Raw genomic sequence first — 14,765 nt, 5'->3', positions numbered from 1 at the left:
CTGTGGATTTTGGTATCCGTGTGGAGTCCTGGGACCAATCCCCCATGGATAGCAAGGGATGACTGTACCGCCATCCTGCTGTGGGCAGGCAGGGTTCATGCCGTTTTCTTCTGGCTTGTAGCTTTGTTCGCATCAGCGAGAGTTCAGAGGTGGAGAGCTGACAAGTGAAGGAGCTTCTGCGACATCCCCGTTTTACAAATGAGGAACAGGAAAACAGTTTTCTACAAGTAGGGAATGGCCCAACTGCCGTTCAAAGCTGAGTCTGTGAAACGCTCCCTTTGTGTTCGCCAGTGGCTGTCAGTTCTGACTGATCATTACAGTCAACGCGGGCTTCAAAAAGTATTCTTTGAGGTCCTTCCCCTCAGTCTACTGAATCGGCATTTCAGGGGCCAAGACCCAGAAATTTTTCAGAAGCCCTTCCAGTGACCAGTGATCAGCTTGGGTTGGGAGCCACGGGTCCAAACCATGTCACTTTCCTCTACTCTGCGGTACAAACGAATTGTCCTTAACCACCAAAGAGATCAGCTTCCTACCATATCCAAGATGGAGTGCAAAGAGCACAGATAGTAGGGCCATTAAGGTGTGGGTTCCAATCCCCACTCTGTCATTTCCTTGCCCTGATACTTGAGGCTTATGAGCCAGCCTCTCTGTGCCTCGTTGGTAAGGAAAGCATGCCCGCCCTGCAGGGGGATTGCAAGAATTATATGAGCTGGTGCACCTAATGCCTATAAAGGGCCTGACACTTAGTTGGTGCTCCGGAGCGTGTGAATGCAAAGTGGGCGTTGTCTAGGTTCACTTTTTAACTAGACAGGTACAATGCCATCATCACAGAAAGAGGCTTCAGGCCCCTCCCCACAACCAGAGTAAACAGGGCCAGAAAACGGGTTGTTTTATAAAACTTACAGATTCTAAGGCACCGAAGTGAGTAATCTTGGAGAGTTTTGAGTATGTGACCCAAAGAGCCTCAGTTGCTATTGAAATTTGGGGAGTGTCTTGATCTAATTAATCAAGAAGCATCTAATTTGTTAGCCGGAGGAGGGTGAAGCATGATTTACTTGAATGTGATTAGATGGAGGGAACGTTCTGATATGAAACGAAATGCCAGAGGCGTTTTTGAAAAACTTATAATCCTTTCATGGTTTGGCAGGTAATTATGATAATTCCTAGTATTTTCACAGACTTAGAAGTTTTCTCACAGCAACATTATTACTGGAGATCATGTTTCCTGATACTCCAGCTGGAAGGAATTGCTCCATCTCCTAAAGCCCCAAAAGCATCATTTTCCAAAGCCCAACTCAAATGTCACCTTTTTGGTGATGCTTTCCCCCATCTTTTAGGCCAGGGCTACCAAATAGGTATCATCTTGCTGATCAACACACTGATTGATCAGTTATGACTGCCTAGGTATCTTCTTGAGGAACGGGCGCAGTGATTGATTAGTGCTGTCTGCCAAGGGAACAGCGGGCAGGGGAGTAGTGGAATCCTGAGATACTTAACCAGTCCCCTTTGATGGGCATTTAGGTGGATCCTAGCCATTTGGAGCTAAGCTTCTATTTTGAGCTCACTTGCAAGTAGAGAGGCAAGATTTCTGCCCAGCCATGATTTGTCAAATCAAAGATGAGTGATTTAAAAAATCTGATATATGTTGCCAAATAGGCAAGTTACCTAAACTTCCTGAATCTTCTACCTTCTCTCCAGCCCAAAGGATGAAACCCAGATGGTGACGCAAAGTCTTTGCATCTCATTAACTGATAAGTTGTGCACCTTGCAAGCACAAGTTCAGAACCACAACTTCTACTGGCCAGATGGTGTCCTTGGGCCTCTTGGAGAATGAAGGCTTCATTCCCGGTCCTCTGTCCCGTGCTGGGCTGGGTTTGGGGCTGTGTCAGCCCTGGTCAGTGTATCTCCACCTGGCATTTGCTTTTGATTTGTCACTGTCATAGTGTTGTCAAATCGCATCTCCTCCTCAGCTACCTGCAGATTGATTAATTTTCGTGAAATACAACTAAGGGTAGAAGGAAGCACATCAGACTCTCAAACTGGTCATGTCAGGACACAAGTGCCTGGTGGGGATATAGGCATTGGATACGGCTTGGGAGGCTGCCTGGCATGTGCCAAGGCTCATTAGAAAAGTGATTCCTGAATGTTAACTCTTGGAGGGGTGGGCCTTCCTTGACACACTGTCTTCTTTCCGAGTCACTCTATCATAATTTACCAAACGTCAAAGGATGTGAACTGTGTGGCTGTCCTTCCTCCTCCCTAAGATCCTAGCACTGTGCCTGGAAGATGGTTAGCAGCTCTGTGGTGCTCTTGCTTCAGGGCACACTGAGTGCTCCCCACAGCATTTCTAGCTCCTTGGTGTGGCACGTCATGGCCTTTCTCCACCTGGCTCCTGGAGAACTGCTTGTCTGCCACTTCCTCCATGTCTCCTGTCATGATCACCCATGACATGAAACCAGCTCTCATCTACTGGGAACTTACCCTGCCCCATATGTGCTGCCAAACCGCACTTCTGCCATCCTCACAGTGGCCTGGTGAAATGGGTGTGATTTTTAATGCTCATTTCACAGACGCACAGCCACAGGCTTGCACCAGAACACACATACTGTCAGGAACTGATCTAGCCCGGGCGCATCTTGCACCAAGGCCTGACGCCTGCACCACCTCTCTCCGCCTCCTCCCTGCCAGCCTCTGGTGCCAGCATTTGCACCTGCAGTTTCCTCCGCTGGTCATACCTTTCTCTTCCTTGTCTGCAGGGTGACCTCCTAGAACTCAGCATGTGTATGGAGCAGAGAAGGCCTGTGGGGGCTGAGTGAGTGAGTGAGACCCCAAGAGGGAGAAAGGGGATTGGAGAGAAAGGCTGGGGCTGCATCTTGAAGGAGTTTGGATTTTACTCTTAGAGCTGTAGAAGCACTGAAAGTATTAAACAGCAGATGACAATAGTAGATGTTACTTTGGGGAGATCATTGTGCCTGCTTGGAGGAGAATGGATTGGAGGGCACCTGTTCTCTCTCTGTCCTATTTTCTATGGCTGTTGAAAAATAAGGTGGTCAGATGAGAACCCATAAGTGCCCTCAAAGCCTAATAAAAATTTCAAGAGGCAGTGGTTGTGCAGCCTACTTTTATTTTTGTGATAACAGGAACTATTTGTGATCTCACATTTTTTCTTCTGAGGCTCTTTCTGAGTCCTGAATTTATTTCTAGTTATACTGGAGTTTGGAAATAGTTATTCGAGGAACAGTAAGCTCAGTACGGTTTACGTAAGATGAAAGCTGTTTATACCAATGGCTGTAGGTAGGGATATGTAATATAAAAACTCAGAGTTTCAGAGCTTAGCTTAGTAACAATGAAGATCGTAGTGTTAATGGTTTCTGGAAATTATTTTTATCAAATTTTGTCTGTTAAATTGTGTCGGATTTTTCCTTTTCCTTCCCCAATGAAATGAAAGATTTGCCGGATGTGGTCAAGTTCTGCTCTTCTGGCTGCAAAAGAGAACCAGGGTTTTGACAGCTTATGGTAAACACCACTTGGAGCTGGGATGTTTCGATGTTTTCTGCATTTATGGAAAATTGCAGTAACACTCTGGTTCCCACTGCAAAACAAAACAGAAACAAAACACAAAACCCTGCTTTGCTTTGGAAATGGCAGTGGCATTTATCTAAGGCTCACGTTTTGTGGGGGCACATTGGCAGGTATTTAGCAGTAATATCAGCAGCTGTGGATTTCCAGCTTGCTGCATGGTGAATGGATTCACAGCCCAGGGGAAGCTCGTGGAGGGTTTATGTGATTTCTGTGTGTGTGGGGCACACAGGCATTATTAGCAATACTGTGTTTGTTTGTTAAAGGCCAAAAGACAATCGACTCAAGCTTTTCTTATCCAAAAGGAATAAGGCAACAAAGGAATATTAATTTTACATCTGTACAAAGAAAAACATCTGTCAGAAAGGTTCAGTGACTTATTCTGCCTTTGTTAATTGCATGGTTCTTGTGATATCTTTTGTGTCATTTTCACTTACTATTTCACACTGGTTTGAAAGCCTCTGTACCTCAGGGACAGAAGGGGGTACCTTTGGAGGAGAACTCACAGAGCAAGTTAATGGAAGCCTGATATACTTCATGTTGATTGCACAATGGCTCCCTTGTATTTCAGATGAAGAATTTTAATTCTTTATAAAGGGTCTAAGTGGCTTCTCTCACTGAAGAGTGGGAGCTCAAATAAGGAAAAGCCGCAAGAATGAGAAGGAAACATACCCCTTCGGCTATCATTCATATCTTGGTGGATTTTCTCCTGTGACTTACCCTTCATACAACACCAACAAAAAAGGAGGGCTCCCTTGTATTCCTCCTGAGATAAGACACACATTAGTGACCGCTGTTTTTTCACAAAGCTTTTCCCTGTGTCCCGCCTTTATTCTGACGGTGTCTTCTATAGCTCATGTAAAGTACTTACTGCAAATGGCCTGGTATTGTTTTTACACTGCATACAGTGTAGTTAGTGCATAGGTGAGGCCTGGGGCATTGGAGGGGTGATCTCTTGGGAAGGGCAGGGAGCTAAGGGCCTAGGTAAGGATCTGCTTGACCTCGCATTCTGGGGATTTCTCTTAAAACGTGCTTGCAAGATTCTTCCTTCAGGGTTCTTGGAGAATATAGCAGGATTACATCTCACGTTTCTCTAAAATGCTTAAGTAAATTATAGTTGAATAGTCTGTACTTTAACTATAGACCGTCTATAGCCACCTCCAGTTTTATTTATTGGTGATCAGCTGAGAATATCGAATAATTCAATTTGGAAAAATTCAGCAGCTCACAGCAGGCCCAAATGGGTTGCTTGTGGGCAGAGTGGATTGGTAGGACCGCAGCGCATAGCGAGGGCTCCGGCGTCAGTTCCTTGTTAGGTGTTTGACCTTGGGCAAACTCCCTGTATTCCTGAGATACCGTTTCTTTTTTTTGTAAGGTGGGAATAATAACATCCACCTCAGAGAGCCAGTGTGATGAAGCTGCAAAGAGCGCTCTGGGAGGATTTAGCCTGACAGGGAACAAACAGTGACTTCAGTGTAGCTGCACTGCTGTGATTTCATCTGTCACCATTGTTGTCACTATCCTTGATAAAGCTGTGGTTATGGTTTCTTGATTTTCTGAGCCAAGGACCTGATAAACCAAATGGTCAGTTATTCTCCTGCCGTTAGCAAAATTGTTGACAAGTATACGTCAGCTGTGGAAGAAAGCCTTTGCTAGAACAGCATTCATTTATTAAGAATCAGGCTGGGTGTGGTGGTTCACACCTGTAATCCCAGCACTTTGGGAGGCTGAGGCAGGTGGATCAGTTGAGGTCAGGAGTTCAAGACCAGCCTGGCCAACATAGTGAAACTCCATTTCTACTAAAAATACAGGGCGTGGTGGTACATGCCTGTAATCCCAGCTCTTGGGAGGCTGAGGCAGGAGAATTGCATGAACCTGGGAGGCAGAGGTTGCAGTGAGCTGAGATCGTGTCACTGTACTCCAGCCTGGGTGACAGAGCAAGACCTTATTTAAAAGAAAAAAAAAAAAAAGAAAGAGAAAAAAAAGCCCAAGGTCCAAACATGATCTGATACTGTCTTATTTGGACCATAACTTCACACTGTTGACTCTGAAGCGTCAGTGTGAAGCAGGTCAAACCACGTGGAGCTTACAGGTGGATTGCATGGTTCACAGGTAAGCAGTGTCATTGACTCCAGCCCCAACAGCCTAAGGATGTTTTGCTGACAGGTGTCAGGAAGGAGAGTCCAGAGAATGTGGGATCGGTCCCTGGGGAATGTCCGCCTCTAAGCCCCACCTTTCGGTGCTTGTGTTCCAGGTGGCAGAGATGCATGGCGAGCTGATTGAGTTCAACGAGCGCCTGCACAGGGCGCTGGTGGCCAAGGAAGCCCTCGTGTCCCAGATGAGGCAGGAGCTCATCGATCTCCGGGGACCGGTGAGTGTTCCCCCAACCCTTTGTGTCCGTCCAGCTTCTGCTGCCCACAGCCCAGGAGAAAAGCACAGAGACTAACAGAGCAAGCAACAATGCATCTACCGGCCAGATATGCCCACATTCACCTCTGCCACATTTGCTATTTATTTTTTATGGGGGGGAGGGGGTAGAATAACTAAAATGTTACAAGTTCTGTTGAAGCAACATTTCCTGCTTCTCTTTCTAGTCATCTACAGTTAAAATTGGCATATAGTCCCCCCACCCATCTTTCCATACTTTACTGCATGGATAAATTTCCATGAGCAGTAAACAGTCTTGGTTTTGTGTTCTTAACTTTTACCTCCATGACATTAATTTTGTATATATCTGTTTGCCACTTGTCTTTGCTTATTTGTTTTAAATTCAATATTGTGGTTTGAGGAGTAATCCACATACATCAGGTACAGGGCTTTTCAACCACACCACTGCTGATATTTTGGATCATGTAATTCTGTATTGTGGGGGCTGTTCTGAGCATTATGGGATGTTTAGCAGCATCCCTGGGTTCCGCCTACTGGAGGCCAGTGGCTTCACTTCGCCAGGTTTTTGACAACCACAGATGTCTCCAGATATCGTCAAATGTCCTCCGGATTTCAGAACGTGGCAGAATCACCCCTGGTTGAGATCCACTGATCTAGATCACTTGCTTGCTTGACTCTGTAGTTCTCAGTTGAATGAAATACCACAATATTTTTGATTCAGTCATGTCTTTGTAAGCATTTAGGATGTCTCCACTATTTTGCTATTACGAACCACAACGCTGTGAGCATCTAACACTTGTCCTTTTGTGCAGATGTATAATAGCTTTCTCATTTTACAACTTCTTTATTATGTAAAATGCCCACATTTAGGCAGGCTGTGTCATGCACACTTGTATCTCCTTTGTTAGGGTGGACAGGTATCTGTCATGGCCAATTGTGTTTCAGGTTATCTACATCCGTTTCCTCCTTCTGTATCATTTCAATCAAATTCTGGGTATTATTTCATGTATAGACATCTTTGTGTTTATCTCTAAAAATACGAAAAAATAAATGCAATATCCTTATCACCCCCATTACCAGTAATTCCTTTATGTCATCACAGTCAGTGTTCAAATTTCCAATTGCCTCATACCTTTGAATAGTTTTTTTGATTCAGGATCCACGTGAGACCCACGCATTGTGATTGGTTAATATGTGTCTATGTTGCTTTTCCTTTAAATTTTAAGAATTAGGGCAAAATATACCTAACATAACTTTTACCATTTTAACTATCATTAAGTGTACAGTTGAGTGGCATTAGATATGTTCATACATAGTGAGGCCATCACTACCACCCCTCTCCGGAACTGTTTCATCTTCCCCAACTGAAACTGTCCGCGTTAAACACTCAGTCTCTGCTCCCCACTCCCCCAGCCCTTGGTGACCATTCTGCTTTGTTTCTCTATGAATCCACTACTATCTTAGGTTTCTTTTCTTCAACAGAGTCTTCTCTCATCTCTCTCTCCCCCCTTCTCTCTCATAATTTGTTTACTGAAGACACTGGATTTGCCTTACAGAGGTGCTCACCACCTCAGTTTTGCTGATGGTATCTCTGTAGTGCGATTCGATATGCTTCTTCATTTCCTGTATTTCCTTAAATTAGAGGCTTGGATTCAGGTTTAATTTTGCTGATTATATGACTCTGTTGTTGGGCGGTGTTTTCTGTCAGGAGATGCATAATGTTTGCTATCTTTTTATGATAGCAGCCATCTGTTACCACTTCCTGGGTCCATTACACAAACATTTCTTTAAGGTCAGTACCTAAGTATGAAATTGCGGAGTTTTAGTGTATGGCGTCTTAAACTTTACTGAGATTCACCATTTTATAAAGTAAAAGTACCTATTTATTATCCCTCTGTTTGTGTGCAAAAGTCTCTGCTAATACTTTTACATCCCTGCTGTGATACTTTATATATTTGTGTTTTCATCCCCTGTTCCTGGCCCGTAACTCCCACAGCCCTTGTTGTAAGGTTGGAGGCACTTTAGGCCTCAGAAAACAGAATCTCTCTGACTTTCTCCTGCCCTCTTTTCACCTCTTCCTTTTTCTACCCAAGGCAGGAGTCTGCTCTTCCCCTGCTTTCCGTAAAGAAATTGACCCGCATTGTCTGTTTGTAGGTCACAAGACCCCCATTTCAGAAGGGGTCCAGCCCCACGCCCGGGAGGAAAGAGTACTGCACAGAGAAGCCAGGAAGGATCTGGACACACAGGCCTTGCAGGGTCTCTACACTCAGTCTGTTAGTCTTAGACCATACGCTTTTTATCCAATCACGTTGCTAATCTTGATTATCCAGTGATGTCTTCATAAAAGGCCCAGGAAGACTAGATTCAGGGAACTTCCAGGTAGCTGAACAGGTGGAGGTTCCTGGAGGTTGATACACGGGGAGAGCGTGGAAGCTCCACACCCCTTCCCATATCTTGGCCTGTGCATCTCTTCACTGTATCCTTCATAATACCCTTTATAATAAACCAGAAACTGTGTTTCTCTGAGTTCTGTGAGCTGCTCTAGCAAATTAATGGAACCCAAGAAGGGGATGGTGAGATCTGCATTTTATCACTAGTGAGTCAGAAGCACAGGTCAAACAGCCTGGGGCTTGTGATTGACATCAGAAGTGAGGAGCAGTCTTGTGGCACTGAGCCTCACCCTGTGGGATCTGATGCCACCTCCAGGTAGATGTGTCAGAATTGAATCAGAGGACACCCAGCTGGTATCCGCTGCAGAACTGATTGTTTGGTGGTAGGGAGAAACCCCCACACATTTTGTCCCAAGAAGTCATCTTTGTTGATGGTTGCGGTGTGACAGCAGAAGGAAGATGGTTTGTGTTCTCCCACTCGTACCTACCAGTGCCTTTTTGCATGAGATGGCTTTAACTTGGCATTTCCCTGAGCGCAGGTGAGGTTGTCCATCTTTTCATTTCCCTGTTCCCCGTTCGGGGTTCCACATCTGACTTCTCACAGCCTTTGTCCATTTTTCTACTGCACAGTATTTGACTTTCTTGCTTTCTCACTGTTTTTATATGTCCTTTGCAGTTACATGTATTTTACATATTCCCTTCTAGCCTATGGCTTAATCTTTCACTTTAAATAAAAGTAGAAAATTTAAAACATATGTAAAAGCACAGGGAATTATGTAACAAAAACCCATGTCCCTATCACTCAGCCTCAGTAATAATCAACTCAAGGTCATTTTCGCTTTGCTCATACTCTGCTCATTACTTCTCAACTCAGATTATTTGGATGTATATCCAACCCATCTTACACTTTCATTCATAAATACCCAATATTTACTGCTAAAATATATTCACAGTACCATTATCATACCTATTTTTGTTTCGTTTATTTATTTTTTTGAGACTGAATCGTGCTCTGTTGCCTAGGCTGGAGTGCAGTGGTGTGACCTCAGCTCAATGCAACCTCCACCTCCCAGGTTCAAGCAATTCTCATGCCTCAGCCTCCCGAGTAGCTGGGATTACAGGTGCCCACCATCACGCCTGGCTAATTTTTGTATTTTTATTAGAGACGGGGGTTTCACCATTTTGGTCAGGCTGGTCTCGAACTCCTGACCTCAAGTGATCTGCCCACCTTGGCCTCCCGAAGTGCTGGGATCACAGGTGTGAGCCACTGCACCTGGTCTCACACCTATTTTTGACAGTAATTTCATGATATTATGAAATACCCAGTCAGTGTTCAATATTCTCCAGTTAGCTCAAAAGAGTTTTCCATGTCTTTGTGTTGATCAGGATCCGGACAAAGTTCATATAGTGCAGTTGGTTGGTGCCCCTCTTCAGGCTCTTCTAATTTGTAGATTCCCTTGCTATCTCTCCTTTTTTTCCCTTATCTTTTTTGTTATTATTGTGAAAGACACTTGGATCCTTGAACTGTAGGTTTTCCCAGGTAGGATTTTGCTAATTGTAATCCTATGGTGATGTTTGTCATGTTCCTCTGTCCCTTACCTTTCCTTTAAATTGGCCATTCACTCTGGAGGCTTGACGAGCTTCAGGTTTGGTTTTTTTGCCACAGTGGTGTCACAGGTGGTGGTGTGTGTTGCCATCAGTAGGCTCATAAACGTTGGTCTAGGAAAGCACTATTTGAGGTGCCAGTTCACACCAGACCCCATTTGTTTCAGTGGGGCCAGTGTGCAAACGTAATCCCCATCCCCCCACCCCCCACCATATTGAAAGCCTAATAGTGCAGTCCCTGACTGAATTTGCTTCGCTAATTCCTGACAGCTCCAAGACTTTGTACATGTTTTTGTGGATTTCTTTAATTAGGTAGGTAGGAATTTCCTTAAGGGCAAGCATATTTAGGGAAGGACCTGTTATATACTAAGAACCCTTTCAGGGAGGTGATGCCATCTCCATTTTGCAGGTTTACTGAGGTTCAGAGAAGGCTCCAGTAATTCTGTGAGTGTGTATGTAATAGAGCCTGGATTCAGACTCAGGTTTAATTTCAAAGCCCATTTTCTTTCTCCAAGCTTTACCAGCTCTAGAGAATTGCAGGAACAGGTATGGGAGAGGGAGCCCCTTGTGTTACCCATTTCCCCCAGCCAAGGTTCCAGCATCCCTGCAGTGGCCCTGCCACCCATGTTGCACATAAGAGACTTGGGCAACATCTAATCTGCCTCCTCTGAGAAAGGACAATGGGATGTGGGGATGGAGGCCTGGCCCTGACCTGTCTCCCTGTGTGAGTGGGGTAGGTCTTGAAGGTGGGCCAGCCTCTCCCTTGTCCCTGCCCAACACCAAAGGTCCCAGCCTACTCCAAGGCTAACCTTGCAAGAGAGGGGCTCAGTGGGCAACCAGGAACCAGGCAGTGGTCACATTTCTTAGGACAGGTTCAGTTTGACCTTGTGAGTGTCAGGTAGTAAATGGTTGGTGACTGTTGTCACTGAAGATAAATTTTTGGAGAGCAACATCAGTGTATCATTCTCATTGTGAATAATAAAGATGCCTAATTAACCAGTACAGATGAATAACTGCTGATACTAATAGCTAATATTTATTAATTGCTATCAGCCAAAAATTTGGCTTCCCTCTTGAATGTTAGTAATTCATTTAATCCTCACGTGGCCTCAGAGTAATTACTGTTATGATGCCCATTTTGCAGAAGACAAAGCTGAGACTCAGAAACGATGTAACTCTCCCAACATCCCACACTGAGAAGTGGCAGTTCTGGGTCTGACTTAAAAAATTAGATTTTTGTTTTTTAAAATTTATTTTTTCTTAAACTTTTTTTCATATTGTACAATAGGATATACTAATGGTAATATTTTTGCTTTTAACAGTTGGAAAGTATCAAAATTTTTAGATTCGTGACAGACCTTGGCATCCCCATGCTAAAAAGTTAAGTACTAAAAAAGGGTAAAATAAATCTCTTCCTGTCTCTGACCCCCTGATTTTCCTACCCAGAAGCGGTAGCTGTTACCAGTCTTGGGTTTCTCTTTTGCAGATATGAGTGACGCCTCAGCATGCTGTTTTCAGGCGCCTATACATGTTAATAATGAGTAGCCTGCTGAATTCATTCTTCTGTGTCCTACCTTTCCTCATTTAACAGTATGCTTTAGAGATCTTTTAATTTTACTTCACAAGTAGAATTGTCGTTCATTTTAAAAACTGTGTCTTGTTCCCTGGGGAAAACCATAATGGATTTCCCCAGGCCCCTGTTGGGTGTTGCATGGTTTCCCATTTTTGTTTTTACAGTAATGTTGGGCTAGCATCCTGGGTGGAAATCCTCATTGTAGATGAAATCCTCTCTTTAGACTGGAAGGCTGGCTGGCAGTCCACAGGGCTCCGTTAGACTGGGCGAAAACCCAGAGATCTTGCCCTGCAGGACTCTCGGGGCTTTGGAAAGGATGACCACCCTCCTCCCAGCCTCCTCTACCTGCTGCAGGAATATCCCTTTTGAGGCCCATAATCCTTTTGGAGATCACGATGTAGTTCCAACAATGTGTTGGGCATACAAATGAAGTATTTTCCTCTTTTATGAGTTTGACAACTGAGTTGCAGAAGGATTTTGGCTGCTGCATCCCCGCCCCACCCCGCCCCACCAATGTCTCCTCATGTTTCCCCAGGGCGCTGGATCTCCTGCCCTGTGCTGCCTCCCACTCAGGGCCTTCGCTCCTGGCGTTCCCTCGCCTGGAACACTGCTCAGTGCCAGAGCTGCCTGTCAGCTCCATGCTTCCTCAGGAACCCTCCCTGATGCCCTGACAAGGTCAGATTTTCCATGTCGACTGTGATGCCGACATGTGTCTCTCCCTTCCTGTCTTAATGTAATGTTACGTTGATGTATCACTGATTAGTGTTATCTCTCCCGCATCCACAAGGGCAAGTTTTTGTTTCTTTGTGCTGCCTTTGGGTTTCAGTGATTCACACGGTAGGTGTTCAGTAAATGTGGGTCGACTCATTGAGTGAATGAGTGAATGAATGAATATCACCAGTAGGCCCCCAGGCCATGCCAGCCCACCTCTCCTCTGTGCTATGCTCCCTCTGCCTAAGTCTGATGCCCTCCAGGACAGAGACACTCACTTACACAGAGGCAGTTCTCATGGCATCAGATCCTTTCCTCCAGCAGGCTGTGATGGCCAGAAGTGAGGAGCAAGTAAAACGGTCATTAAGGGCCTGAAGGCTGTCAGAAGAGCTTGCCATTTGGACTGGGGTCCCCAGGGAATACCCCATTATTGCCTAAGGCTTGCTTTGGTCATCTCCCCAGAGTCAGACAGCCAGGGCAGAAGGAAGAAGGCCGTTTCCAGCTCAGTTTTCCTCCTGGAGTTGTCTTTTGCTTTTTTTTCTGGCTTTTCGCTGTGAGAGGCATCTCCTACGGGAATCTCAGCTACTTCTCTCTTCCTTTCCATGGGGCCTGGATCCCTGACCACACTGCATTATAATGACTTCCTCCCAGACCCCAGGGTGTTCTAGTGACTGAGGGTCAGGACTGCCTGCTTTAGGTGGAAACCCAAATCTCCTCTTCTGTCTGCTGGGAATAAACATGGTGCTGACCATAGTGTGAGGTTCTGTGAGGTTCTGCCAGTGAAACAGTGCTGTCTGTGCTGGCCCTCATGACCCATTTCCGACTCCGATCCCCCGTGCCTAGCACCATGCCCAGCATGTAGTAGGTGCTCAGTAAATGTTTGCTACATGATGAGTTCATTTTCATAGAGAGAGGCTGAGCACATAGACCAAATGAGAATTCAGAAAACAGAGACGAGCAGGGTTAGTGTCCTTTCAGTGGTATCTTTTTATGATACAGGTTGAGTAGCTCTTTTCTGAAATGTTTGGGACCACAAGTGTTTCAGATTTGTTTACATTTTGGAATATTTGCATTACACTTGTGGGTTGAGCATCCCTAATCCAAAAAATCTGAAATCTGAGGTGCTCCAAAATCCAAAATTCTTTGGGTGCCAACAGGATACTCAAAAGAAATGCTCATTGGAACATTTTGGATTTCAGATTTTAGGATTAGGAATGCTTAACTTGTATCACTGTATATACTTTACTTTTTTTTAGAGACAGGGTCTTGCTCTCTTGCCCAGGCTGGAGTGCAGTGGCACCATCATAGCTCACTGTAACCTCAAACTCCTGGACTCAAGCAGTCCTCCTGCCTCAGTCTCTGGAGTAGCTAGGACTACAGGTGTGTGCCACCAAGCCTGGCTAATTATTTTATTTTATTTTGTTTTGTTTTATTTTTGTAGAGGCAGGATCTCACTACATTGTCCAGGCTGGTATTGAACACCTGGCATCAAGCGTTCCTCCTGCTTTGGCCTCCCAAACTGTTGGGATTATAGGCGTGAACCACCAAACTTGGCCTGTGTATCCTTTTAAGCTAAGACACTTCTTTTTGAGGAAAAGGAGTTTGGGATTAAGGATTGAATTTATCTCTCTTTTTTTTTTTTACTGTGAATATTTTTAGGACTCTCTTATTATGTTTTTCCCCTTTGGTATAAGATGTGAATGAATGCTGGAGATTTTTACCTTTTAGCAGGATTTGATTACACTGTGGAAGAACAGCTCCTAGTTTGAATAATAAATGGAGACAGGGAACTAGAACCTTGTAAGACTGCAAGTTGTAGAGGTCAATTAAAGGCACAGCACGGTGAAAGCTAAAGATGAACCCACTCATTAAATGCAATTTGTTCCCACGGCTGATGCAAACACGAGCTCACTTTATAGAATGGACATTGGATTCCTCTTTTGTTCAGCCTCTTTCTCTGTCCCTAGTCCCGTTTCTGATCACCTCCACTTAAGCAGAAGAGATGGCCTGGCTTGGTGTGACTTACTGCCTGTGGAACCACTGCCCTGACTCCAAGTATCCATGCTGTCGGCTCCTTCCCCCGACCCCTGCTCTCTCACTCGTCCCCTCCCTTGTCTGTTTGGTGAGGGAACCACCCTTTGGTAGAGCTTTGCTGTGTGTTTGTTGTGCTTTTTTTTTCCTTGCACCCTCTAGACAGTCCTTATAATTTTCTGATTAGGCCCATTTTTCAGCTGAGCAAATTGAGGCACAGAGAGGTTTTGTGACTCACCCAAAGGCACACAGCTTCTTGGTAGCACCTGGATGTAAACCCAGGACTCTTGTTCCATACCACCACACTGCTCACTCTTTTATTTTATGTTTTCCAATTTCAAGCAAACTTTGGTGTCTGTTGTGCTCCAGGCACAGCACTCTGGATGGGCTTAAACATTAAGATGCTTCTGTGGTGAAGCTCTCAAACATGCCCATTCTTTTTATTTTATTTTATTTTATTTTTGTTTTGAGACAGAGTCTCACTCTGT

General features: G+C 44.8%; 1 protein-coding gene across 1 annotated transcript in view; it reads left to right on the top strand.

Annotated features, from left to right (window-relative positions):
* The window catches only part of SNX29 (sorting nexin 29), a 577,448-nt gene that overhangs the window by 357,902 nt on the left and 204,781 nt on the right, over positions 1–14,765 (top strand). Inside the window, exon 15 of the mRNA XM_011962337.1 lies at positions 5,834–5,950. Coding sequence (XP_011817727.1) covers positions 5,834–5,950 — 117 coding nt within the window. The remainder of the gene's footprint in view (positions 1–5,833; positions 5,951–14,765) is intronic.

This window comes from Colobus angolensis, unplaced genomic scaffold, assembly GCF_000951035.1.
Source record: "Colobus angolensis palliatus isolate OR3802 unplaced genomic scaffold, Cang.pa_1.0 Scaffold116, whole genome shotgun sequence".
NCBI lineage: Eukaryota > Metazoa > Chordata > Mammalia > Primates > Cercopithecidae > Colobus > Colobus angolensis.
The sequence above is the reverse complement of the archived record's forward strand: the minus strand, read 5'-3'. Positions and strand labels throughout refer to the sequence as shown.